At 35.3% G+C, this 27,551-nt stretch overlaps 1 protein-coding gene across 2 annotated transcripts; it reads left to right on the forward strand.

Annotated features, from left to right (window-relative positions):
- Positions 1-251: 251 nt before the first annotated feature.
- PGAP1 (post-GPI attachment to proteins inositol deacylase 1) lies at positions 252-27,441 on the forward strand. Of its 2 annotated transcripts, XM_059820515.1 has the most exons (26): positions 252-338; positions 3,436-3,611; positions 4,249-4,420; positions 5,490-5,650; positions 7,266-7,318; positions 7,488-7,554; positions 9,003-9,108; positions 10,870-10,925; positions 11,002-11,085; positions 12,860-12,909; positions 14,319-14,370; positions 14,597-14,674; positions 16,185-16,260; positions 16,482-16,555; positions 16,642-16,693; positions 17,385-17,451; positions 18,327-18,435; positions 18,806-18,844; positions 19,923-20,016; positions 20,688-20,778; positions 20,997-21,194; positions 23,158-23,290; positions 24,472-24,522; positions 25,769-25,992; positions 26,335-26,439; positions 27,303-27,441. In XM_059820515.1, exons 3-26 carry the CDS (start codon positions 4,294-4,296, stop codon positions 27,439-27,441), a joined length of 2,286 nt encoding a protein of 761 aa, XP_059676498.1. In that variant the 5' UTR covers positions 252-338; positions 3,436-3,611; positions 4,249-4,293. The 2 variants fall into 2 exon arrangements, with proteins under 2 accessions (XP_059676498.1, XP_059676499.1); XM_059820516.1 differs by lacking the exons at positions 252-338; positions 3,436-3,611; positions 26,335-26,439; positions 27,303-27,441 and adding an exon at positions 25,486-25,674 and having other exon boundaries at positions 4,258-4,420; positions 25,769-25,803.
- Positions 27,442-27,551: the final 110 nt, after the last annotated feature.

Genomic DNA, 27,551 nt, shown 5'->3' on the forward strand with positions numbered 1-27,551 from the left:
ATACTTTATTTTTAATTATTTTTTTAAAGCAAACCCCAGTTTTTCATTCTGTATTCTTTAGACTGTAATTTAAAACAATACATAAAACATAAGCCAGATCATTGAAATTACTGGATGGCCACTATATTCTCTTGTTTGCAACATATAGACAAGGTAATTGGTTTCTTTTTAACTTTTGCAACAGAAAATAAAATTACCGAAGAAAACAGCCAGACGATACCCAGCATACGAGCTCTATCTCTATGGGGAAGGGAACTACGCTGAAGCAAACAAAAATCTCCTATTGACAGGAATTCCAGTTCTCTTTCTTCCTGGGAATGCTGGCAGTTACAAACAAGGTAAGCATTTAGCTAAGTTATAGGTATGTTACAAAGAGCTCTTATGTTTATGCATTACTTAATGCAGGAAGTCTTCTGTTTGAAATAGTATCAACAAAAGTCACAATGATTGATCATATTATGGTGTAGATATCCTTGTTAGTCCATGGTTAATTCCAAGCAGTCAAAAGACTTCATTTTTGTTTGAAATCAGTTGAACAGTTGAGCTATGATTTTTTTCTGGAGTAAGACTTTAACTTTTGAAAGCCAGAAACAGTAGAGTTTATGCTGTACCATGGCAGCTCTGCATCCTTGCTGTGTTTTTGATCGCAAACATCTAGTTGGTTTTGATTTGAACAACATTTAGTGCAGTTATGCCAAATAAAACAAGACCTGAATTTGATTAGAAGAAACTGAACAAGCCACCGTCTGTGATGTGAAGTAATTATGTGCTATAGAAATAAGCATCATCTTGTGGCTTGCCCTGTAGCTTCATTATTTCCTACCTCTTTGTGTAGTGGTGTTTTTTTCCTTAGTATCATCTTCTCACTTTACACATAACCTGGAAAACAAAAGCAGGCTATTCCCTCTTATGCTTCTAGGGTCCAAATGAAAAGAAGCAATAGTTTCAAAGCATTTTTATTTTTCATTGTAAATACCAAAGTTAGTAGTTTGAACATGAAGTATTGTGTTTAAGTGTTTATTCAAGTATCTGGTATTTCTTCCAGGCTGGGTTTGTCAAGCTGTTATTTTTATTCCCTAAAACGTGCTTTGAAACAGTTAGTAACACTCTTACGATGTTAGCCAAATTGATGTGTATGTATGGGGAAAACCACCACAGTCTAAACCGTGATGTCTTATGTTGGTAATTTTTCCTTATATATGCGCTGAACTTGATGATGTTCTTTGAGAACATACCCACTTAGCTTATAACAAAGTAAAATATTTTACCAACTCGTACTTTCAGAAAACCCGTATAGACTTGCAGGCACAATAGCATCAAAGAAGATTACGAGCATAATGACTGTGAGAGATACCATATGGACTTCTGTAATTCTGTATAAAGTATTGCAGATCTGTGAATTAATGCTGTCTCTAAAAACACGGCAGTACATCACTATGCAGGAAATAAAATGGTACTTTCAGAGTATGTTAGGAATCAAAAGGAAGTATATGCTGTGGATATAATGTGCCACTTAAGATCAATAAATATTTAAGTATTTGTTCTTTGTTTTGATAAATTGATTTAGGGAGACTGGCAGTAAGTCATGTATTCATTTTTCAAAATCTTTGTTCAAATAAATTGTTCTGCCTTAATCAGTGGCTCAGAATAGTTTTTGTTTTATTATGGAATTTATGAAAATTAATATTTCATTCAGAATTTATTGTGGGATAACACATTTTAATTCTGATACCTAGATGAGCAGAGAAGGTGTTGTTATTGTTATTTTCATACTTGTTTAGAATATATTCATATTCACTGAGCAATGAAGATAGAAGTGTTGCTGCTGCCTTTGCTGGGTTTGTTATTTTTATGTGTTACAGGCACTTTGAAACATGTTAATTCATCATCTTTCATGAGCACTAAAATGAACCTTTTAAAATGTACAAAATTCAGACTTTGACTAAAAGATGATGGTCTGGTTTAATTTTTGGGAATGAGCCTGAGATTGGGAGAATTGAGATCCCAAGTTCTATTTAGGAATCTGTCACACACTTGCCTCGTGATCTTTGGCAATACTCTTGTTCCTTTTACCATGTCTTCCAAGGTATAATGTTGTTCCTTTTACCATGTCTTCCAAGGTATAATGTTGTGATAAGATACTTGATATTTTAAATACTTTTTAGGTTTTTTCCAAATAATTTCAAAGGTGTTCTTATTGTTTATTAGTTTTAAATAGAATTGGTAAAATGATTGACTACAAATTAGATTTATAAATTTCACCATGCTGGGTGTTTGAACATATGAAGTATTTCATAAATATTATTTTCTAATTTCATGAACTTTGCTGAAATTTGCTTGATATGTTAATTTCTATAGCAAACTTTTCTGCGAAGGAGGATTCTGTAGGCTGCAGATCTCTGAAACTGTTTCACTCTGTGTGCTGGATTTAGGCAGACCTTTCTGGAGATTATTAGTTTATTTGCAAAAGTATATACTTGCTTTTGGGACTTTCTCTTTTATTGTCTTCTTTCCCTATCATGCTTTCTTATTTGCAGCCCTTACTGTTCCCATCCTGCCGTGTCTCCATGGAAACTCGGGGACAATTCTGCACTCAGAAGGCTGTATTAAATAGCAGCCAGGGTTAGACGGAGAAGATGGGTCAGAAGCAAGACCTTGTAAACAGAACATTTTTTTCGCCTAAGATTTTAGGTGGAAAAGTGTCCTTTGGGGTTTGGTTTTCCAATCCCTCAGACATATCTTGGTGGTATTTGGGAATGTTGTCCTAGAGTTGATGGTCTTCAAAGGAATTTTAGGAAAGCCTAGCAGTAGCAATGCCTCCAGAGTTGAAGTCTTTGCCTTCTTGTCCTGGTGGCGGTAAGAAGGTGCAAATGATATGAGAAAAGCAGACCTCAGGTGGAGGAACATAATCCTTGATCTTGTATAAATTTTTTTTTGACATAGAATGTCTTTATAGTCAGCGGTAAGCTAGGTCGCATCATTAACTGCTGTAAGCATAGTATGCAGTTCTTGGTAACTCATTCCAAACTTTCTTTTCATCTCATCATGTTTGTTCTTTACTACATTCTTCTGTAAGCTCTTGTCATGATACGTTTACTAATATTCTTTTATCAGAGGGATTCTTATAAAGATAGGAAATAATTATTTCTTTTCTCATTTTACAATTCAGTTCTGACAGTGACTGGCTGATACTTTTGCTCTGATTATTTAGATCTTCAAATCTATTTTTGTAAAACAAGTGTGATTGCATATTAGAAAAGAGATTATTTGCTCTTGGATGTCTTTTTCATCCTTTTTTTTACTTTTATAAATGACTTGAGATGAACAATGGATTTAAGGTAACATTTGTTTCTTATATTTATGTGTTTGTCTGCTAATGACGGTGCTAAGCAGTGACTATTAGACTGTTCTAATTGGTGTGGTTTCTTTTCCTAGTACGTTCTCTTGGCTCCATTGCACTTAGAAAAGCAGAAGATGTTGACTTCAAGTATCATTTTAATTTCTTCAGTGTCAACTTTAATGAGGAGTTGGTTGCATTGTATGGTGGTAGTCTGCAACGACAGACCAAGTTTGTGCACGAATGCATAAAAGTAATTCTTAAATTGTACAGGGTAAGTAGTGACATATGCTGAATAATGTACTTGCATTTTGGAATGGAATTCTGGGCTGCCTTTTCTGCTGGAAAACTGAAGAATGGTGAATAAGGGAGAGGGACTTTATAATGTGTGTAGATAATTGAATGTGATAATAGTGCAACAGAGACGTGCTGCTCTTTAATAGATTTTGGTTTTAATGCTTGTGACAATCCCAGAGCCTTGGTGTTAGGTTCTATATTGTGTTTCTAAATAAATACTTCCATGCACAATGTATGCTTTTCTGGTAGTAGAGATGTAAACTTTCCTTAGCTTATTAAAATATTAATATAGCATCACCTTACATCCAATTTTATCTAGGAAAGTTCTTTGATAGCCTATGTCCCTAAGAGTCTCAGAAGTTAAAATAAGCTGAAGTTTCTTATGCTTACACAGGCTGTATAAATTTTGAGTGGCAAACTTCATGTTAAGCACGTTTTTTGAGATAGCAACTAAACTTATATTCATTTTGTAAACTTGTCAAGTTGATACTAGTTAATGTTATCCTTGAGAGGACATAAGTTAATTTTGGGGAAAAAAATGTACAACTGATAACCACAGTTCAACGTCAAATCTATTTTTGATGTGTCTAATTACTCTTTGCTCTTTTCTTAAGGATCGAGAATTTGCACCGACCAGTGTTGCAATAGTAGGTCATTCCATGGGTGGTCTTGTTGCAAGAGCATTGCTTACTCTGAAGAACTTTAAGCCTGAACTTATAAACCTCCTCATTACGCAAGCCACGCCTCATGTTGCACCTGTAATGCCTTTAGACAAATATCTTACTGGTAAGTATTGCAGGTTATCTAATTACATTGTATTTCTTTATTGATCCTCTCAAGCATTAATAGGTGAGATCCTTGCAGATCATGTGCTGTGTTGTTTACTGTAATCAATCTATTCCTTTGTTACTCAGGTGGTTGTTTGAGAGCGCTAGGGTACTGAGAGAAAGTAAGGTGTCATATAAAATGGATTATGTGGACTTGAGCTTCTGTGCAGGCCTGCAGCTCTCAATAATTTGTAATTTTAGTAAGTTGCAGAGCACGTTACTAAATTTGTAAGGTCTCCAGTGAATGACATTTTTTTCTTTCTTTTTTGTAAAACTTGACCTCTGTAATAGCTTTATCAAATGAATTGCCTAAATAGAGTTATTTTTGTAGAAGTTGCTAAACTTAACATTTGTCACACCCAAAGGTTGGGGGGCTCAGACTATTAAATATAGATATAATTATATATTTTATGTAATATATTTACACAAAAGATAGATCGTATTTTCTGCTCACCTAAATAACTGTGGCATAAAAAAAAAGAAGTACAATGATTATGCATGTACTATACACTTCTTGAAAAGCTAGATTTGACTAAACTATACTGATGAAATATGTGCTCAGTGATAATTGTGCTGCTACATATTGAGGGAATTGGTGAAGGAACAGGAATAGACATTTATTTTCATTATTCTCTGTGGCATCCGAGAGGAATGGATTATCTTTAGCTGCTGAATTTGATTTATTGTGCTTGTATTAATTATCCCTCCTACAATTGATTGCAATACAATGCTTCTTCCTTGCTGACTGTTTCTGGACTGGGATGTCCTTAAAATAAATCCGTGGTTTGCTATTTAGTATATGTGCTCAGCTGATATAGAGAGTGTAAGTGTATCTGTCTTTCCCAGCTGCTATCTCCTTGGGGTTACAACAATAATTTTACTTCCTTATATGAATCAAAAGTGATAATCAGAGCTTGAATGCCTTTAGGGGAGCTTACAGAAACATTTAACTAAATGTTTCTGTAGCTTTGTTTGTATATCAAATAGACTTACGGGGAAATTGTGATTGATTTTAATATATTTTATAGATTTTTATACAGCTGTAAACAATCATTGGATCCTAAAGGCCCAAGATTTAAGAAATTTAACTACCCTTTCTGTGGCGGGAGGATTCAGAGATTACCAAGTTCGTTCAGGACTGGCTTTTCTACCAAGATTGAGTCAACATGACAGTGCCTTATCTGTTGTGGTAAAAAAGCAAACTATTTCTTTGGTTTTGCATGGAGCTATGTTAGATAGCTATTTATGTAATGCATGTATTGGTGTCTAATTATAGTCTATATATATGCAGCATAGTATAACTAAATATGAAAATACTGCATGTGAAAACACAAAGTAGATCATGTACGGTTATAAAATCATAAATAGTTAACGTAGTATAAATGAATGTCCACTGGAAGAGTATGTGTTGGGGTTGATTTGAATCATCTACCACTTGGTACTGCTTCTTCTCACCACCTTCTTGCACCTTTTCAGTTCCAGAACTCAGGTTTTATTTTCCTGTGTTTTTGCAAGAGATGTGTATATGGAGACTGACAGATGTGCAGTATAGAAGTAGGCTGCTTGTTTGATTATAAAAAGAGAGCTCTGGCTTGGAGTCTTCTTTTTGTATTTATTTTTTTTCAAAGGATTTAGGAATAGAAAGGATGTAGTGGATCATCAAGTCCAGTCTTCTGCTTTTGCAGGCATCTATCTCCTTCCAAAATTAATCAAGAGACATAATAAAGTAGTTAGGTTTGTCATTTCATCTCCCTGCCACCAACCTGTTCCCTGCATGGAAGAAGCTGGAAAACACTTTCCAGTAGGGAGAAAATTTGTAATTTCCAACTCCATTTACTGCACAAGACAGTTTTTAAATGCATTTGTTCTGACATCAACTTGAAATGTTATCTGAAATAGTTGTCATTCCCTTGGTGTTTACCTCCCTGTCCATTGTACAGAAAGCTGTCTATAAATAGTCTCAGCTCTGATTCTGCTAGGCTAAGAAGATTAACTCTGCATTCCCTTTGTCCTAGTAACCGTTCTCTGCATCTCCTCTACTTTGATTTCTCTTGAGTGTTGGTGACCAGAATTTTGCATAAGATCTCATGGGTAGTGGTACCAGTTCTTTCTCATGGTTTTCTGGGTTTTGGTTTGGGGGTTTGGGGGGTTTTATTTTGGGGGTTGTGTTGTTGTTGTTTGGTTTTTTTTTTTTTTCTTCCCAACTGTAATGCATTAGAAGTTCATAGCTTACTTGAATTAGGTTGTACAACTAGGTCATGAGCTCCCTTTATGGGAGGTGATTTTTGATATTATTAGTCCCTAAAATCCAATACATGCAATACTCTTACACAGATGAATAGCTTCAGACTGTCCAGTTCTTTCTGCATGGTGTTCTGATGCTTCTTTCTATTGAGGATGCCCTTGATTTTTCAGCATCCGGTTTCATTGGCATGCTTCTATTCTTGTGTGCCAGGATCACTTATTAAAATAGTAAGATTAGTCATAGAAGCAGTCTTTGAAGAAATTTTTGGTAAGTTTCCTCCACACCATTATTTGCCCTTTCACCATTTGTCTCTACTATCTAACATAGATAACTTGGTCATTTTGTTTTACAAGTCCTGTTTCACAAGTGCTTCAACACTTGTAAGATTTTTGACTGATAAAGTCATTCTATTGTACCCTAGTCCCTGAAACTCTTAAGATAAACACTCTTCTTTTTAATAATTGCACAAATATGTTTAAATAAGGAGGGGAAAGGCTTGCTTAGAATTTTAAAATTCTGCATACTAGCAAAATCTTAACTTTTTTCCTTCCCCAAACAGAGCTCAGCTGTGCCTAGAGCTTGGGCCTCAACAGATCATCTCTCCATAGTGTGGTAAGAACAAAGGTTGATTGACTGACCGTACATCCCTCTGTTCTCTACTGTTACCACATTATACAATAATTTAACTTCAGCATAATTTTATTATGATGTCTCTTCTGATCACTTTTATTCCGCTGGATATTTCCTTTCTGTATTTAATTTTAGTTATTCTGTCTTCTAGGTGCAAAGAATTGATCCTGGCTACCATTAGAGCTTTTTTTGATCTCATAGATGAAAACACAAGGCAGGTTTGTATATGTGATCTCCTGTATATTTCCTCATCACACTTTCTTCTTTCATCCCAGAATGCTTAATCAGGACACATATCACCCTATTATACAGAAAACTCCTTTTTGATTATTCTAAGTCATGCTGAGAAAATTGTTGCCATTTTGTACCAGTCACTGAAAAATCCCACGGCTTTGTGTTATTTGACCAAAGTGTCAGAAATAATTAGGTATTTACTCAGTTTTTATTATTGACTGCTTGATTCTTTATAGCTGGGGTGTGGACTGAACTTTTCTTCCATAGTGCAGCAGGTTTAGTTGAGCTTGCACCAGGATAAACAAATTTTGCTAGCTATGTAGCTTTGAATGTGACCTCTCAGTGTGTGTTTGAGTCACATTCTCTGACTAGTATACAAAGGGTGAAAAACTGTGATAGTTTAACTTGCACATAATACTTCTTAAACTTCCCCCTGTGTTGTTGTCATAGTGGCCAGCAAAGATTTGTGGTGTTCTTTTGCAAATAGCACTTAAAAAAATAGAATGCAAGTAAAATACTAGCATATTTGTTTACCTCCTGCTATTATTTGTTGCTTTTCTAAACAAATATCCTGCATCTTACTTCTTGAAAACTGTTGGATAAATCTCCCATTGTACTCTCTTCTCTTTCTGAAACGTTATGCAGCAATAAACATGAATTGGAATTAAGGTCTGAGAGATTGGAAATACCTAAAAGCAGAGACCCAGACATAGAAGAGGAAGGCTTTCAGGTGTTCTTTTTGAGACTGTTTGGGTCAGACTAACATGCAATTTAGAGACACAAAAAGGGGGTACAGTTGTTCTGGAGTTCACTGGCAGTGTGCTGGATGGTAAAACTTTTCAGAAGTCAGTTGTAATGGCCACAATTTTGAAAAGTCAAATAGACAAAAAATAGTCCTGGAAATTTGATCAAAAAAACCCCTAAAAACAAACAACAACAAAAAAACCCACCCAACAAACAAACCCCAGCCCAAATCAAAAGTGAATCCCAGTGTAGCTCTACAGCTATTTGGATGCTTGAAATATTAAGATGAGATGTTGTAAGCTGGATTTGTGAAATCAGACTAGTAAATATAATTGTGAGAATTTTTCCTAAACTCTGGCATAACTGTGTTATTTCAGGAAGAATGCAGGTGTGTTTATAAAGAAAGTTTAATAGAATGGTTTCCTTATGTTAAGAGTAGGCAAGGATATAAAACTCCTAAAAGTTTTAGCTATGCTTTATAACACGTGTAGACTTTCTCTATTGCAGTGATTGACTATTGATGGCATTTCATTTGTTCAGATCATTGAATTTGGAATAGAAACAGTGTGCCATGTCTTCTAACAATCTGCCTCTCATCCTCAAAACTGTATTGCTAGTTATGATCATGTCATGATTGTAAATCACCAAAATTGGTAAAATAAAATTTGACAATATGCTCTTTTTTTAGATAACTGAGGATCCAAAGAAGAGAATGTCTGTACTGAATCACCACTTCGTGAGACACCCTGCAAAGATATTTGAGGAAAATCCTGAAGCTTTTACAGAACTCACAGGTGTGCAGCAGTTTTGTTTTGAACAGGATTCAATGATAGTCCTTTGTTAATAGTTAATCTTCTCACTAACAAACTTCTGGAATACATTTTGTCCTTCTTCAGACATTGCTAAAATTATATATGGCTTATAGACCTAAACTATCAGCTTTTGTGTGGTTTCAGCACTAAACAGGTTAAAAGGGGTAGGAGCAAAAATCTGTCACTTTTATATGGCTTAGATTCTGGGGGACAAGCAGGAGTCATATTTACACCAGGGTGTCCAGTAGACAGCCTCAGAAATTGGGAATAGCTGGATGTCAAAAGTACAGTCTAATCTACGCTTACATCCCATGCTTGCAAGAGGGATAGTATGGGTGTTGTAGAGCCATTGTGTTAGTTTTGTGCTACTCGTGGAAATCCTGAGTATTCAGATCTGCTTCATCAGTGACTTCCTTTTTTTAATGACATGGCAGGGTAAAATGGAGTGCACACTAACGGTTTCCTTGTAACTGCTAAGAATGCATAGTTAAAGGTGAGAAATTTTGACTGCATTTGGGAACTAAACAGAACTTTTGCAGGGCACAGCTGTGTTCCTACTTTTGCTGATGTGGGCGAACCATTTTAAGAAAACCATTTTATTTCAGGAATTTTCTTAACATAAGCTATTGCAGCAGTACTAAGGTACGCTTGAACTTTGGTGTCTGATTTTGGCCACCCTGGTATAAGAGAGCATTTAGGCATTGACAGATACTGAAACGAGTATGGAACAGAGGACTCCAAGATGGTTAGCTCCTGAGGCACAGGACGTGGGGGAGAGAGGTTGAGTGAACTGGGCTTTTTCACCCTAAAGAGAATGCTAAGGGGGATCCTGATGCTGTCTTCAACTACCTAATGAAGGATTGGAGAGAAGGCGAAGCTAGAGTTTTTTCAGAAGTGCACAGTGATAATGCAATAGGCAGTAGAGTCCAGTTACAACAAAAAAAAATCCAGTTAGATGTTAGGAAAAAGTACTTCACCAGGAGGGTGGTCGCACACTGGAACACGTGCCCAAAGAGGTTGTGGAACTGATTTGTTTGTTTGTTTTCTTTTTTTTTGGGTCAGTTTTTAGCAATAAGGAGGAATATGTTTAAATTGGGTTTTATGTTTGCATCTTCCTATTTCTGGTGACCTCTTGACACTTAGCTAAATGTTTTGTGATGAATTTGTTACTCTAGTTATATAGAAGAAAGATATGAACCTTCTTGCATAACAGTTTGCATTGTTTGTATCTCTGATCTCTTAATTATTCTCTTACTCTGTTTTTCCAGACATATCTTTAAACTGCTATGTTTTCTTGTATGTGTTGTTCAGTTCTTCATTGACTTGCTTCTACACAAGTTTCCGTATTAGTTTTCTTAAAAGGCTGACGAGAACAAAGATTGGGGCTCTTCCTAATGTTGCCTCAGCTTTAATCAGTCACTTACCCTGTAATTACATTAGTATCATTCAGTTTCTTACTTGTTTTGTTGCCTTGAGAGCTTTGTTTCAAGATCCATTGGGTTTTTATTTTACAGTTAATATGTACTAATTGGATCCTAGGGTTTTGTTCTTTACTGTGTAACTGATGATAACTGTTGCATGTAATTCTAAGCAGTAGCTATCCTGAGTGTTGATTAAAGCTTGTGAAATTTATGGCCATTTACAGATAAGAGATAAGACCTTGGTGATAAGTAACAGAGAAGATTTTGGAGATAAGGTTGATAGTTCCTGCAGTGTGGCATATAAAAACATGTTTATTTTTAGGATCTTTTATGTGGATTACAGTCAAAGCCTCAAAATGGACTTACTCAGTTTACAATGTAAGTAACATTTTTTCCTTGTTGTGTTTTTATGTTTGTTTTTTTTATTAATGAGCAATTTTTTTTTTCTTTTAAGGATTCTGATGGAAAATATTTCACGTTTCCTCTTGCAAGCCACAGAAAATCATACAGTCATGTTTATTGTGAAAACAGTATGTTGGTGAGAAAATACTTTTTTAATGTCTGGAGTTTGTTTATAAAGTTGTATTATTTTAATTTAGATTTGCTGCAGTTTTAAGACAGTTTAATGAACACTTGTTGAAATTATTGACATCCATTTACATTCACAGCCTAATAAATTGTGTTAGATGTACTTCCTGTTTGAGCATGTCACACAGCGTTCAAGATCTGAAAACTTCAGTGCCACCTGAACCTCAAATGTTTTATTTTTGACTCTCTTATGGTTAGCCCCAGATTACTTTCTCCTTTAATTTAGTGCAGTTCTGTATTGATGGTTTGAATGAAGAAGTTCTTTTTAGTGCTTCCAGGATTCAGCCATACTTCTAATTTGGGAAAGCTGTTTATAGGTTTGCTTTCCCATAATAAAATTTAAGTGAGCCTGAAAGGCTACGGAGATCTTCCACTAAGCAGTGGAAGTGAATGGAAGCCAGATGAGAAAACAGCACCTTCTCAGTTGTCCCCTCTATTGAGAGGAGAGGTGATAATGTGCATTTCTTATATTTTCAGCTCAAGACACATAAATTCCCCCAAAATGTTTTTGAATTTCTTTAAAATATTTTTTGAAAGGAGTGAATGTAATCTTTTGGCAAACTGAAGATGGATAAATAATGCTTTTCAGAATTACGTGAGTATTTTAGATTAGCGGCCAGAAAATTGAGATGTTTTCTCATTCCGTCCTGCCTGGTCCTGTTGCCACTCCTCCCCTTACCAAAGAAGAGGTTCATACTACCATTGTGAAAAAAGACTGTATATTCTCGTTGCTTTTCTAATTGTCCTTCCCAGTAGCACCTTCAATATTAACACATTTGTTGGGATCTTAGTTGTGCTTTGGTAGGGTAACTTTTGCCTTTGTTATAATATCTTAAAAACAGGACTAGTACTGCTTGAGGAGGAAGAGGTACAGAACAATGTCCAAGATACTTGCATCATGGTGCTACTGCTTCAGAACACTTAAATTCTTGAGGGGGGGAGCAGTAGAACGTTAAAAATCTGAAGTATTCCTCGACTACTTAGGACAGTACCTTGAAATGTTTCTTTTAGTTAGAAAAGATTAAACTCTAATAGAATTGAATTTTACATCTTATATAAGGCCGATTTTTTTTTTATGAGAAATTATGGAAGTTTGTTTGCTTAACCTTGTTATTTGTTTTCAGAAAATTTATTGATTCATAAATAGGAAAGATGGCAAATCGGAGTTATTTAAAATGGTTCCTAAAAATCCCTACCTTTCACTCTTATGCTTCGTCTTTCCATCCTTTGTAATTGTAATTCCAAGATTATGATATCAGACTTTTAATGGAGGCTATCACTTGGTGTTAACACAGAAGTCTGACTTCATCATGAAATGAAGAGAAGAAGTTGGTGGATATCTTTCATTATAAATACTTGAGGAAATCTGAGAGAGACTTTTTATCATCATCTTTGCTTTTACACGTCAGCATTTGACATCCATATGAGAGTTTGGTCACTATAGCGATAGCTGCTGCAGACACACTTAATTAAAAGGCGTGAGATGAAGATGGAAGTTTGTTCCTCTTTTTAGTAAGTTAATTGCACTGAGGTTCTGCTATCAGAGGATTTTTAGAACGGTTGTTGACATCTGGTGTACTGAAACATTTAGCATATAGAAATTTTGGAGAAGATTATCAGCATTAACTCCTGCATTGTTTGGAGTAAAGAATTGCTATTTTTAATATATTTATAAATAGAGTCACACGTAGGTAATGTACTATTTTATGGTATTGACTTTACAGGACACAAGTAGCTGGATTTATGGCTGTATGAACAGTAATTCATCAGTGTGGTGAGTATGAACATCTCCTGTTCTTTATTCAAATGCATCTTGTGTGACTACATTTGAATTTTAAGCATATAAAATATCCTCGTCCTTAGGAAGGAAGAGATTGGGAAGAAAAGTAAAATTCTTACTGTGAATAATTCATGCTTTCTGTATCACCAAGAAAACAGGAAAGAATAGGTTTTCTCAAAATTACTGCATGGATGCAGAATAAAATAGGTGAACTACTTCTTCTTTAAACTGTATTTTTGACCTTCATAGCAGTGAAAAATTGCTCCTGTTGCTCTCTTGTGGACTCTACATGCTGTGCTGGATTCCGAAATTGTGTGTTTTGTAGCATCCCTTTAGAATCCTATGACAGAAGACAACAAACATCACTCAAAGCCTTCAGAAGAGTGGACTGAAGCATCTCTCTTATTTTTTTCTTATTCCAAAATTGCTATTGTCATATGAAAAATATTCAGAAATGTGGGTGATTTAGTGATTATTTGAATCAGGTCATTACAATCGTTACAAAACGGATTTGAAACGCTGGCTTAGCTTACATTTACAAAGTAAGCTCAAAGTAAATTCAATCTACCCTTCAGATTAGGGAGAGCTTCCAGGTGGAACTGAGCTAGCATAGTGTTTATCTGTTCTGGGATCTGTGCTGAGGCATATAGCCACAGAGTCTTGCCTTCAACTGACAGCCAGATATCATAATTACTTTTTTCTGATCCAAGGAGAAGTTGGCTGTTACTCCTTTGTATAACCTTTGATCAGCATCAAGTGCAGGTTAGCCTAGTTCAGGACTGCTATCTAAAACCTCATCTAATAATAGCGGTTTTGCTGTGGACTGTATCCTGAGGTCATGTAACACTATTTAGAGAAACAGAAGTCTCCTGGTATTCTAAAAATCATGACTTAAAATGACTGAATTGATGTCTTGCAGTTCAGTGTGTTAATATAAGTACACATCATTTTAAGCTGCTGCAAGCTCTGCAGCAGCTAACAAAATTTTTTGGTTTTATGGTATGTTGTAGGTGTTCCCATAGGAAAAATTGGTACTTTTGATGTTTAAAAGATGCTAATAAAACTCTGTGTTAATTCAGTGCCAGTGCTGTTTTAGCTCATTAATTTAGTTTCATTATGTATCTGAAGTTGCAGGGCTAATAACTGCTGAATGTTTTGTGTATGACAAAGTTAGAGTTTTGCTTAACTTGTTTTTTGCAAAAACAAGATTTGCAGTATCTAGAATGATTATAGTTTGTGAAATTGCTACAGTAGTTAACTGGGGTAGGCCCAAACTTGTTCTCAATTTAAAATCATGTGAATCCATATATAGAGAGAGAAAAGCTGGTATGTTAATCCACTGTCATAACGTAGTGCCTGCATAATGAATATGTGCATCCTTTAATGTGCACGAATTTTTACAGCCTGGAAGCTACTGATTTATCCTGGAGAGCTGAGTTACTTCCAACCACCAAGGTAAGTACTGTACATAACTTGTAGGAGGGAGAGGTGCTTCGTGGGGTAGTTGCATGCCATGGGAGAAGAATCTGTTCTGTTTAAAGCATTGGAACATGCAGTTGTATTCCAGAAGAAGGGGTACAAGAGGTGGACATCTGGGAACTGGCAAGGGACAAGCTAAGGGGTGTGTTCAGTAATGGCTTTTCTTTTTTCTTTCTTTCCTTTTTTGGTGTTTTTTTTTAAGGTTGTAATACTGAAACTTCAGGACTATCCTTCTTTGTCCCACATTGTCATTCAGGTACCACCCACAGTCGGCAATAAGGTAAAAAAAAAAAAAAAAAAATGCAGAAATTGCTTGCTTAGTGTGTTTGTAGTTTTCCAATGCTATGATGGAAGGAAAAGGAAGTATATTAAATATGTGCTAAATTACTTTGAAAAACCATAGACCTACGCTCCGGTGTGATTTGAAGGTAACTTGTTATCTTCTGTAAGCTCAGAAACATTTTCATTTGATAAAATACCAAATGCAAGGCATGAATAGTACTTGAAACATATAAAGCCACAGTTCTCAAACCAATTCTTAGAGTTCTTGTTGGAGATTCTAATATTATTCCTTGTTTTTCTTAATATGCTGATTGCATTCCTGAATATCTTTTTGAAAGTCAGTTCTCTTATTCAGGGTAGTGGAGAATGATGTAGATAATTGAAGACACCACATATGGATTCTGGGGAGCATGGTACAGATACCCCTGCAAACTCTGAGACCACAAATAATGTGGAAGACTGAGCTGTGCAGAGTTTGATAGTTCTGAATCTCACAGATGAGTTGGATATCTTTGCATCAAGGCCTCTCAGGATCCCAGTAAGAGGAACACCTGCAGTGATCTCAGATGGTCAGATCTAAGTGATCAGATCGAAGCTGACTTTGCCTATTACCTGGCTGGGTCTGGCAGGCCCCAGCTAGTCCTGAAAATGGCAGAATACTGAACTTGAATTTAAAGCCTAAGTAGATCTGACATTCCTTTCTGCAACACAAATACAGTCTCTGCACCTGTGGTATAATAATCCATGATCCAAGAAATTATTTACAGCTGAAGTGATTATAATGTTTGTCTATAAGTATATCTTCAGATAGTTGTGATAAAGACATCTTGCAGTTAAATTAGGAATATATAATGTTCTCGATAAGCTAAGATAGAAGAGAGATCACTTCTGAAATGTAACCTGCTAAGTTGCAGTCCAGTGATAATCTTGGAAGCTGCTTTTAAAAAGTAAACAAATGCTGGATTTACAATGGGATGGAAAATAATTTTCAAGTGAACTAAATACTTATTAGAGATGGTACAACTCATACCTGCTGGACACTTTGTTTTGCTTTTGCATGATTAAACTTCAGGAGACAAACTAAAGGTTCTTTTTGCTTAGGAAATCGTATCCAGAGTTCGGACAAGTCACTCTGCTTTGCAACACCATCCCCTCCCCACCTGCACACCCCACCCGTGCCCCCCAACCCCCCCAAAAAATGTACCTGTGAAGAAGGGGGATATGAACTGGATTCTAGTCATTCTCAGCTGTTTCAATAGCCTTCTGAAGGCTGTTGCAAATGGGTGAGAGCTAGAGTAACCTGGAAGTCACGCTTAAGCTACCCAAACTTGTACTGCTGCGTACAGGAACAAACCACCTGTCAGTCCCTATCAGTGGAGTGTGGAGAGGTGGCTTTTCAGAATGTCTGTCCTGAACTCTGCCAGAGCCTGTGAATAGAATTTGGCAAGTGCAAAGGCTTTATAGTCTTGTTCTCAGTTTAGATCTGTATTTAATATCCTGAATTGCAGTATACTTTGGACTGTGAATTCTTCAAAGAGGATTCCAGAACAGTACAGCTTCCTGTAACACATCTTTTTTCATTTGGTAAGTATAGCATATTACTTTTGGAAAAAAAAAAAAGGAAAACTAATATTACTAACATTTAGATCATAAATTAGTAACAGACAAAGAAATAAGAAATGTGGGGGGTTTGACTGACAGATAGAGAAGCACATAAGTCTCCTGGGGAAAAAAAAAAAATCTTAAGATGTATTGAGTTCTCAAATAATTTTATCTAATATGTGAAAATAATACATCCTTTATAGGGCTTTCTTCAAGCAAAATTCTATTAAATTCAACTGGCTTACTTTACAATGTACAGCTCCAGCACTTTCACCGAGTAAGAATACTACTTAATTTTTTAAGCTAATGTAACCACGTTTGGAGAATGTAAGTGATTTTTTTTTTCTTTTTTTGATGTTCTAGATCTATCAAGCTTTCAAAATTTATATAGAGAGCCACTGCCAGTCAGTCAAAGGTAAATACAAATCTTCTAAAGGATAAATTTATAAAACAAAGCTTGCTGAAAATTCTCAAGACTGAAGCTGGTGGAAACAATGGGGTTTAGGCAGTTATAATCTGCTCAAACTTCTCTGCTAGTATCTTTCATTTTCCACTTTTTGTTAAGGAGGATAGCTCAAAGAAAATGCGGAATTAGTTCCCATGTTTGCTTTTCTTACTTCCCAGCAAAGGGAAGTTGAACTTTCAGTAGGATTCTGCATTATGTTGAAAGTGTTTCTCAAGAATAGCACACTTAGCTAGGATTTTTATTTGCTAATTATGGGACTCAAATTTGAATGTTGAGCTACTTAAGCTTAAACAGAATGGGATGCTAAAGGACTTTGTTTCCAAAAAAAGAAAAAGATGGATTTATTAGCTTGATGTTACAGCTTTGTATTGAAAACCAGAAGTTTTCTCATAACTGTCCTTTCAACCTTGATGTCTCGCTGTCTTGTTCTGTACCAGCATGAGTTAAAAAATGTCATTTTTTCCAACACTAACTGCACTGATCTGCATTGCAATGTCAATTGCAATGTAACTGCAAGTCCAGTGATTCTGTATAGTGATCTATATGCCACCTTTGTTTTATTTGCATTTTAGTTTTTGGAGACTGTTGCCACATTTTGTTCTTAATTAATTTTATATTTTTTAATTCTCTTCCACTTCAGATAGAAAGCCTAGTGTTTACAGACTTCATATACCCTGGTCACATGAAGACTCGATAACTGTAGCAAAGTAAGGACTTCAACAATTATAACTTAGTTCTTGAAATGTTTTTGAAGAATGTTTGTATCCTGCTGTAGTAATATTTCTGATATGAGAACTTCTCCAGTCTTAAATACTTGGCTTCTGGAACCTTTCCTCATTTACCTTTCTGCCCTTGTTGACAAAGTTGTTTTGACCTTTCCTCAGAATAAGAATATCTACTAATTGTTTGTTTAACAGTTCTCACTAATTTTCTTGAAGTCAGATTTGCTGGTCTGAAATCCTCAGCATAATCTTTGACCCCTCATTGGCGGGGAATAGAGGCTGCTCTGGATGCTGGCTTCTTCCTGTAACCCAGGGTTTGGATCACACAGCAGCCCTCAGTTGCTTCAGCAGCATAGTCCTAACAAAATCAAATGATACGGCTTGAAATATGTGTCACTCGTGAATCACCTGTTGAACAACCTGACTTTATTTTAGATGGTTGGAAAACTGTCTTCCTTTTTTATTTTAGAGGTCTTAAGGATACCTCCCTATTTTTTTTTCCCTTGTATTTTCTAACAATGTAATACTTGCAGGAAACTGAACTGTATTCTTGAGAATCCGTCCTTCCCATTCTTGTCACTCAGCATATTTACATGCTCTATGAGGCAGTGTGTACATGAACGCTAAACTTGCCTGTTTTTACTAGTACCATGCCCCTTGATAGTTCAGAGAACAGTGGATTGAGAATGTTATGTAGTTCTTTGTGATAGTGTAAACAAGTTCATTATACCATTTTGCTCATAGCTTGTGGTGACACTTGGCGTACTAGATAGGCTTTACCTGCACTTGTTGAAGACTAAGGCGTGTTTGGCTTTTTTTGATTATAAGGACAACAATTACCAATTAAGTTGCTCTTTCAGAGTTCCATCTTTTACTGAGATTTCTGCAAAACTGCATATTGCTCAGCCTCAGAATGACAGCAGGGTTCCAGAGTTAAATATTTACTCTTCCTCAGACTGTCAGTATGAAGTGAGTAATACGAATTTATTTTATAGCTAGTTTGCATTGCTGTATAATTTTTGCATAATTCAGTCTTTTAAAACATGTATTAATCAAAATAAATACTAAGCAAATCTAAAGGTGGGCTGTTTGGCCGTTTTGTCAATGTAGTGCATGTTACAAGTATTTTGCAACAGCTGGAGTAATATTGAAAGTTGGGTTCTCATTTCTAAGAAAAACTTTAAAGCATTTGTTTTTAAAAAGTCAGTAGTAAGCTGTTGTACATTTTAGTTATGGGATTGCTGTATTCTAATACTTAAGTTGGCTTCTTAAAAATAAAAGTATTTTGTACTTATGCTTACCATTGTATAAAACAATAAAATATCTCTTTTTTATCAAGGTAATTCTGAAGACATCACTTTTACAAGTTCTTGGGCAAGTAAGAAAACCTTCTAATACTAGATTGTTTTTTATGTCAGTAGCATGTGTAGAAGTTTTCCCTTCCTCCCTTCCCTACTGTGGCACTTCAAATTCCTTCCTGATGCCAAGAGGAACACTATTCAATGATCATTTAAGACCTTGTCACTTGGCAAGGCATCCCATCCACATAAATGTCAGGCCTCAGTTTTCAAAGGAGTAGAAAAGCACTCTAGCTCTAAAGAGCTAATGTAAATGTTGAGCATTTGGCTTTGTGGTTAGCCAATATCTTTAAAGGGATGACACTGTAGGTCACTTTCACTTTCTTGCCTGATGGGTCAGTAGTGTTAAAACTTAAAAATATATTTGGCATCAACTAGAAGTTAGGAAAAAAAGTCTAAGTAGATCCATAGGCTCATTTTCAACAATTTTTCTGTGGTTATCAATGAAGAACACATTTTGACATTGGTATCAGTAAAAATAGACTAGCCATCTGCAGTTTTCTGATTCTAAAAAGTAATTAATTGGCAAGCACTTAAGTGTAGTGCTGGAATATTACTGGCAAATTTCTCTATTTGAATGTATGCATTTATATCAAGGATTTTTCATTTTGTTACCATTTTAAAAGAATTTATGTGCTATTTGTATATTAATCATGACTTGGGACAGTGGAAGTCAATTAAAACATACTTGAAATTGCTTCCAAAAATTCTTTGCCCAAAAGCATATATAACTATATGTAGGTTTTGCCTTTTAATTTTTTTTTATTTTACTGAAACACCATTAACGTGCGACTGTATTCTTTTAATATTTATCTTGACTGGAAAAAAAGCATTAATTTATAATTTGGCCATTTATCAAAACACATTTGATTAACCGTTTATGAGAGATCCGAGTATTTTCCGTATATAATGGTAAATGGTAATGGTGGTTATCAAATACTTATGCATCAAAATGAGAAACTGTTTGAATCTTTTAAGAAGGATTTTTCTAATCACGTTTATCATGCTGACTTCATGATGATTTTTTTGGTATGTATTTTTTTAAATATATTTTTATATATATAACTTAAAAGTTATCCTTATATCCTTGTCTTTCAGATAATAAGGTTCCATGCTGGTGCTCTTCCTGTCTATATTGTTTCTAATATTCTTCTTACTTATGGAGGACAATTGAGCACATTGATATCAACAGGTAGCTTTCTACAAAAACGTGGTTGTTTTTTTTTATTCTGGCACAAGTGTTTTTAGAGAAATTACTTATCCAATTTACTGTTGAAAGACTAGCTAGTTGTTGTGACTTGAAGCTAAGTATCATTGAACTTGTGCAAGTACTTGGATCTGTGCTCTTCAGTTTCAGTATTGGTTGGTAGTTCTCCAAGGTTGTATTGTAGCAGAATATTCCTTATTATTTTGCTCTGCAGTCCCTTCTTTGCGAATGACTGGTGTTGCACAATATTTTAGAATTAATAGAAGTCTACTTAAAAGTACATGTAAAAGTTTAAAATATATTGTTAATACGCACGAAACACTTTATTTCTTGCATGAAGATGAGATTTGCAGACTAACTTTTAGACGTGTCTTCAGACAAAATGCATTTTTATTTAAATTCAGGTGGTGTTTGTAACAAACTCCATAATGTCTCCAGAAGCTCTTGTGATGTATTACCTAATAATATGAGTGATCCAGTGAATAAGGGCCTTAATGATGAAATATGCTGACTTGCAGTACTGTTGCAAGACATGTTTATCTTGTTTTAAAGTAAACTTTAATACTTTTGTCTGAATTTACTTTTTGTTGTGGATCTTCTTTGTTAAAGTTCATGGCAAAATAATAACTATAGATGCTTTTTGTTCTTGGTTCTAGGCCAGTGTTCAGACTTCTCCCTTGAACTAGTTAGGACAGCTAAACCCTACAAATTAGAACCTCTTATAAGCATTGTTGTGTTTCTGCAGGGGTGAGTTTACCTAACTTATTTATTTATTTAAAGCAGTTTCCAAAACAGACGTTTCAGTAAAACTATTGGTGGGGAGGAATATTATTTTATCTGTAGTCATTGTGAACACCTGACTGTGATTTTGTTTGAAAGTCTGTAGTAGGAGGAATAGTTGATAGGTGTCTTACTGTAACGGCAATTGGAAGTGATAAGTAATACTGCTTTCATGTTTTTGGCAGGTTTAACTGGTTTAGAGAGATATGGGAATCACTGTCACTACCAGAGGTGGATGCTGCTGTACTGAGTAGTCAGGATGCATGGTTCCCCCTTGTGTCCCTGATTCTATTTCTTTTTGGGACAGGCATTGCCTACTGGAGTGGAGTATTTTTCTCTACATCTCTGAGAATCTTCTCTTCATTATGGTTAACTCTGATGAGGTAAAAAAACATTATACTATACAATTATGCTCTTTTAGATGACTGTGACCCTGTCAATTTTTTCTGTTTGCTTCAGTGTGAATGCTTGGGCAGATTTAATTCTGCAATATAGTTCATACATGACTTTAGATATGAAGTATGAGGATTGCCTCATATTCCTTATTCCACATCTCCAAAAGGAAACATAAATGGCTTTCTTGTTTCCTTCACCAGCTGTTATAAAGGTTTTCAGTTTGTTTTTGAGGAAAGCTTGTTGGGGAAAAGAAAGCAAATGAACTATTCCCTTTTCAGCAGCTCAAAAAATAAATATATATATTTAGAAATGGGACTTTAAGCATTGCAATCCATTCCTCATTATTCATATTGGATAAACTGCATTAAAGAATACAAACAGGTTTGTTAAACAAAAACTTCTTGGATGTTCATTTTGCTCTACAAGACTGATGAATTTTCTAGATCGCAACTAAGAACACTGGAATGTTTTTGCTTGTACAGATGAGTCTTCAATCATGAAAGTGGGTTTAAAAAAGTAAGGAAGATAAAAAGATTATGAAAGAATAAATTAGTAAATTGGATAACATGCTTAGCTATTTCAATGGTTTGAATATTCTGACACTGATAACAGTCCTCAGCTAGATTTGAGCCAACTCTCAGTCTCCAGAAGGTTGGTTGGGATGCTCTTTACTCTGAAAATATCTGCTAAATGAACTCTTTCTTTTCTCATCACTAGCACTTCTGGTCTTATTCTACCAAATTATAGATGTGGTGTCAGCTATTTCTTCTCAGCCATCTTGTTTATAAATTACAGTAGATGCTTTAGTATTAGTTTTAAGTAACAAAATGATGAAGTTTTGAAACTACTTTTACTAAATTTTTAAGGGTTTTAGCTCAATTAATACTCTTCTCATTACAGCTTTTGATTTCCTGCAAACCCTGAGAATGTGTTGGGCAGAGGCAGGAAAATAAGATTTTGTGTGCCTACCTGTAAGTCAGCTGGCTCATTTTGAAATTCTAGTGCCTTACACAGTTCTAGTATTCACTTGTCTTTTGCTCAGTGTTCTGAAATGACCTGGTACGGCCAGCAGCAAATAATTTGTCACTAGCTGTCTGTGGAATTCTTTGTTCTTGTCAGCTAGCCTTCTTTTTTGTGGTTATTTTCAATATTTGTTGCAAAGGCTTTTAAAATTTTATTTTCCAAAAATGCTTTTTCTGGTTTCAATGTATATTTTAATACTGGAATATGCCATGAATATCCAAGAAGTACAGACTTTTTCACAGTTCTATTGCACTTGCTTCCCACCACATTCCCCTCATTGTCATACCTTCTCAGCTCATCTTTGTCATTTCAGATTCATACTTGTCTCTTAGTCATATCAGCTGGAATTCAGAACTTAAAATAAGTTTTTCTGTGTGTCTCGGACTGTGAGCAAGCAGAAATTCCTGTCTGGGAAGAATGTTTGTCATGGAATTAATCTCTTGGAGACTTATTTCTGTATACTACTATTCTACCATTGAACACTGCAGTGCATTAACATTTGCAGTAGAAATCACTTTCATGATGCAGCTGTGCAGTAATAAGACACTTGTTCTCTTGGGCTGAGCAGAATCACTTAGTGACTGATGCAGATCTACAGTTAGCGTTATCTAATGTTTTATATTCACCAGTGTACCCTTTATGTTCGCCAAATGAAGTAGAAATAACTCATTAGTTACAGACATACATTCTAGAAGGTGTAAGACTGTCTTGTTATTTCATTTGATAGGAAAGTTTTCCTTGCAAAGTAGCTTATGTAGCAGTTGGTATGTATGTTAAAATATGTCTAACTTTATTTTTTCCAGTGTTTAATCCATATTCAAGAACAATTAATTCTTTTCAGTCATTCATGAAACAGAATTATTTTCTGATCTTTGTAGGTCTGAAGTTGTTACAAAAGTATAACAGCAGTTTTGTTTCTTTTTTTAGACCTACTGTACTTCAAAAAGATAAGTTGATTACACCCAGAAGACTCTGCAGCATGTTATCCCTTGCTTTGGTTAGCTGGACCACTTGTGGTGCTTTTGCTGTATTCATTATTTATCTTCAATACTTGTTTAAGGTACTGAAAGGCTAAACATTTTGAATTTATAACTGAATTCAAAATTCTGTATGCTTTGAATTAACCCCATGTTAAAAGCAAAAATACAGATTACTGTTTTTCATACTTAAATGTTGTTATTTGCATACTTGATATAAGTCTTTTTTTCAACTTATCAGACTCTCACAATCTTGTAATTTTTAGAATGATTTTTCTTCTTTTGATAACATTTCTTCCAACGAAATGTACTGTCCCATATGCCCACTACAATTATGCATATAATTGCAATTTGTAACTTATGGATAGGTAATGTTATAAAATCAAAGACTAATAACTCCCTTGAAGAGAAGCTTTAGCAAAGAGGGGACTTGGAATGTTCTGTAGAATACTTTCTATCTTTAATGACTTTTCACAAATCTTTACGGAGTAAAAGGAAGGAGGGTGGATATATTGTAGAATTAGGATAGTCTTATCGTATGTCTAATCTGACATACAATGGGTACTGCCACAAAGATCCATATTTAGTCCCTGCCATTCAGTTTCCATGGTCTTCCTTGCATCAGAGTGTCTAACTTATCTGATTCACTCTACGGTTAGAGAGCTGCTAAATCAGCTACTATACTTAGCTACTAGGGAAGCATTGGAGCATGCATCTGGGCTTAGGGGCACAAAGCAGAGTAGCTTACGGGTGGTCTGAAGCAGATAGGTGGCAGCTGAAAGCACAGCCTAAGGAACAGTGCTATCTCCAACTGAAGTCCCTGTGACATAAGGTTACCCTGTGAAGGACGTTCCCATGCTGACATTAATACCTCTTCCGCAGTAAACCTCTGACATGGGACTTTTCCTATGTGTCCTGTTTATAGGTTTCTGCAGAAAGTGAAGTAGAACTGAATTAGCAGGAGGAGGTGAGGAATATGCAGATTTTCCACTCTGTATTCTCTGTCGAGCACAGTAGAAGGGGAGAAAGCAGAGGAACATAAGTTTTCTCTCTGTGCTTGGAAATCCTTCCTTAAGAGAGCACTTTGGATGCTGCTGATAAAAAAAGACAGAGGGAGTTCTTGCACTGCAGCCCCATTGGGGCCCTAGAATCATCTAGCTGTAAAAAGGGACGAAAAATAATTAGCCCCAAATTTTTCTTCTTCTATACTACAGCTTTTGTATGAAGAAACATTACTAAGAAAGCTGCATTGTCTGTCTTACAGGTTGTAAAACTGCATGTGAATGTAAGAGCAGAACAAAACATGCTCAATGGGGTAAGTCTGTTTCCTGCTTCTGTTCAAAACTGTGACCAAAAATTGTTTGGCAAAACATTATGAATTGTTATCATCTTGCCATGGTAGTATTAGGTTGTGCTGTGATGACTGGATGGCTGCAGTTTACTTACTGCGTGCATGATGTGAAAGAAAAGCCAGGACATGAGCAGCCTGTTCCATCACATATGACTATTGCATTCACTGTTCAAGATCACTGCAGCTTGAACTTGTCTGAAGTACGTTTAAGAAAAAAAACTTAGTCTCTGAATACATACAGAACAATAGTTTTTGTCTAAATTTTGGTATTTTATTATGCATGCCTTATCTAATAAAAAATATAAATTAATTTCTAGGTAATAATCTATACTACAGGTAAATATTTTTTTCCAGATAGGTAGTTTGTGGAGTTCAGGAGTGTTTTAATCAGGAGATGACAAATACGATTTATTAGATGGCTATGGACTGAGACCCCAGTAAATTGGGAGCTGTTTAAAAAGAAGTGAAGAAGCATTGGGTTTCATGCATTGTGGACTTTGTCTCTTTTTTCAGTTACTTTAAGGTATAGGATCAAAGTCATAAGCAGGTGTGGATACAAGCGTATGATAACTACCTGTTGTTTTTTGCAAACATAGAACATAGTTAAAAAAGCAGTCTGCCAGAAAAAGTTGTTGACAGTTTACTTTGGGTTTCTTTGAGTGTTTTTCGTGTGTTTAGTTTTAAATCCTCTCCTTCTCTTCTTTCATCTCCATATAGTTTTGGTTTGTTTCATTTGTGTGTGGGGAGGGTTCTGTCATTAGAAGTTAGCATCTGCCAGCTCATTAGTTTATCTTTGTTATTTAGTCCTACAGCTAATATTTTACTTCCAGTTGCATTACCACCTGTATCTTTCTCCATGAATGATCATCTGTGATTTTTCACCTGCATGCTTTATTATTCCTTTTATTATGTTCTTCTTCCTTCCAGGAACTCCATTTCTTATCACTGCATTCATGTCAGGGCATCTCCACTTTCCATTCTTTTCTTCCAAAGACATATAAACTACTAGTGTATGAGAAATTTCTGGTTAAATCTAGATGTTTTAAAATTGAACTATTGAACATTTGATGGCTTTCTGAGGGACAAATTGCAAATTTTCTTCTTAAATCAGAGCTGGTATGATACTGTTATGATAGTTTTTCCCTCCTCCCCCACCATGGGTTCTTACAAGCCTGTGCATGTTTTTGTGACTTCTGTCTTTTATTTTCAGGATTCAGACCACTCAAAAGAAACTTTACAGAACTCAAGTATATACACAGTCAAAACCCAGAGTTCGATGGACAGTATTTCAGAAGCAACACAATCTCTTTCCAACAGTACAACAACTGCTGAAGCCGTTAACAGTCTTAAGATGCATGTTACAATTCTCAATTTATTCACCTGGATTGTGCTGCTCAACTTGCCATCTTTAATTTATTGGTTAAAAAATCTCAGGTAACTTCTTAAATTGCCAGTAAGGTGGAAGAAAGGAGTATGAACCTTTGAAGATAATAAAAATTGCAAATGTTTGACTCGTTACATTATTAGCTACCTTATAGTATCAAAGACTTCTGTTAATTAGAATTGTTTTTTCTATGTGATCTAGTTTATGTTATGGTATGAGTAGGAGTGTTAAGTGAATCAGTGATGTGTTGAAGAAAGGATCTAAAATCAGGCTGTGATGCCACATACGCTTCATGTACGTTTGTTGTTATCAGCACATGCTTGTTCCCAAATTCAATTTTATTTGGTATCCTAGTTGAGAAGTAACATGCTTTTTAAACCATTTCTTTGCAGGTACAATATTAGACTTGATCCTGATCCATGTAGATCTACAGCTATTATCATCGTATGCATTTTAGAAATTCTCATGAATTCAAGTATTTCTGAAGTGAAATCAAGGTACTGTAGCCTAATCTCCAGTATTTGTTTTCCTGCTTCTTTCTTACTACTTCCATTTGTGTGGTAAAACTTAATATATGCTGCACAAACATGTAATTGTTCAGCCTACATAGAGATTCATGAACTCGTATGGCTAAATCTTAAAGACTAGGTAAAATGTATGCAAATTGGCTGTAGTTCAGCTAAGTGGAGAAAATCACCTGTATTTACCACATGGACTTAAATGAAGTATTTGCTATCTGAACAGTCAGTTGCATAAAGACTTCTTTAACTGTGACTTTTTCATTCATAATTCATTGAATCCTTCCAAATGTTACAGACTCCTATTACATTTAGCAATTGCTGTCAGAAAGTTACAGGGAAAAGTGATTTCTAAACCATTATAGTTATGTTCTTGTAACTCCCCCTTATGGGCACACTTGTGGAAATGTAACATGCTTTCTACTGGATTAAGAAATTTTGAGCACTTGGTTTTGCTGACAGGTGGAGCATTTTTTGTTCAGGTATAAAATTAGTCAGTGCCTCATGAAAGACAATGAATAATAATCAATGTAGTTTATCCTCTTGACCAGTACTTGTTAACTCAAATGATTTGAAACATTAAATCTTTCTTTGTTACAGAGAACTTATTTCTAAATTAATATAAGAATATTTTTAAATGACATTTTATTAGTCTTTTTGAATAATTGCTCTTGCTTACGCATCGATTGTTACTGCCCATTAGACCTATTTGTTCCGTTTTAAAAATGAACAAAGCCTCAAAATCTGTAAATTATTTCTCAAAAGAAAGTGAAATATGGTATTTGCATACCTTCTGCGTGTATGGCTATAAAAATGGCAATTTTTTCTTTATATTCTTACAGTAAACTCTTGAAGATCGCAGCCAAAGTTCCACTCCCTTTGTCTGTTGCAATGTTGGCCTTTGGACGAATGCATTTATACAAAGTACCACACTTTGTAACCTTTTCTCTTCTTCTACATGTGCTGTGTTGCATTGTGTAACATTCATTATACATAGGAAGAACAGTGCAGCCTAGAAACTTAACACTGGAGATGGGGCAAATTTCAACAAATAAATGCCTAGATTAATATCATCAGTAATTTACATTATG

The sequence above is a fragment of the Gavia stellata genome, chromosome 8, assembly GCF_030936135.1.
Source record: "Gavia stellata isolate bGavSte3 chromosome 8, bGavSte3.hap2, whole genome shotgun sequence".
Classification (NCBI taxonomy): Eukaryota; Metazoa; Chordata; class Aves; order Gaviiformes; family Gaviidae; genus Gavia; species Gavia stellata.

What these genes read in the sequence shown, in the direction of transcription:
- PGAP1 (XM_059820515.1), top strand. Translation starts at nt 4,294, where the DNA reads ATGGGTGGTCTTGTTGCAAGAGCATTGCTTACTCTGAAGAACTTTAAG. An exon ending in AACAGTAATTCATCAGTGTG is followed by an intron (nt 12,910 to 14,318) that starts GTGAGTATGAAC and finishes GAATTTTTACAG; the next exon opens with CCTGGAAGCTACTGATTTAT. An exon ending in CCTCAGACTGTCAGTATGAA is followed by an intron (nt 18,436 to 18,805) that starts GTGAGTAATACG and finishes TTTTTTATCAAG; the next exon opens with GTAATTCTGAAGACATCACT.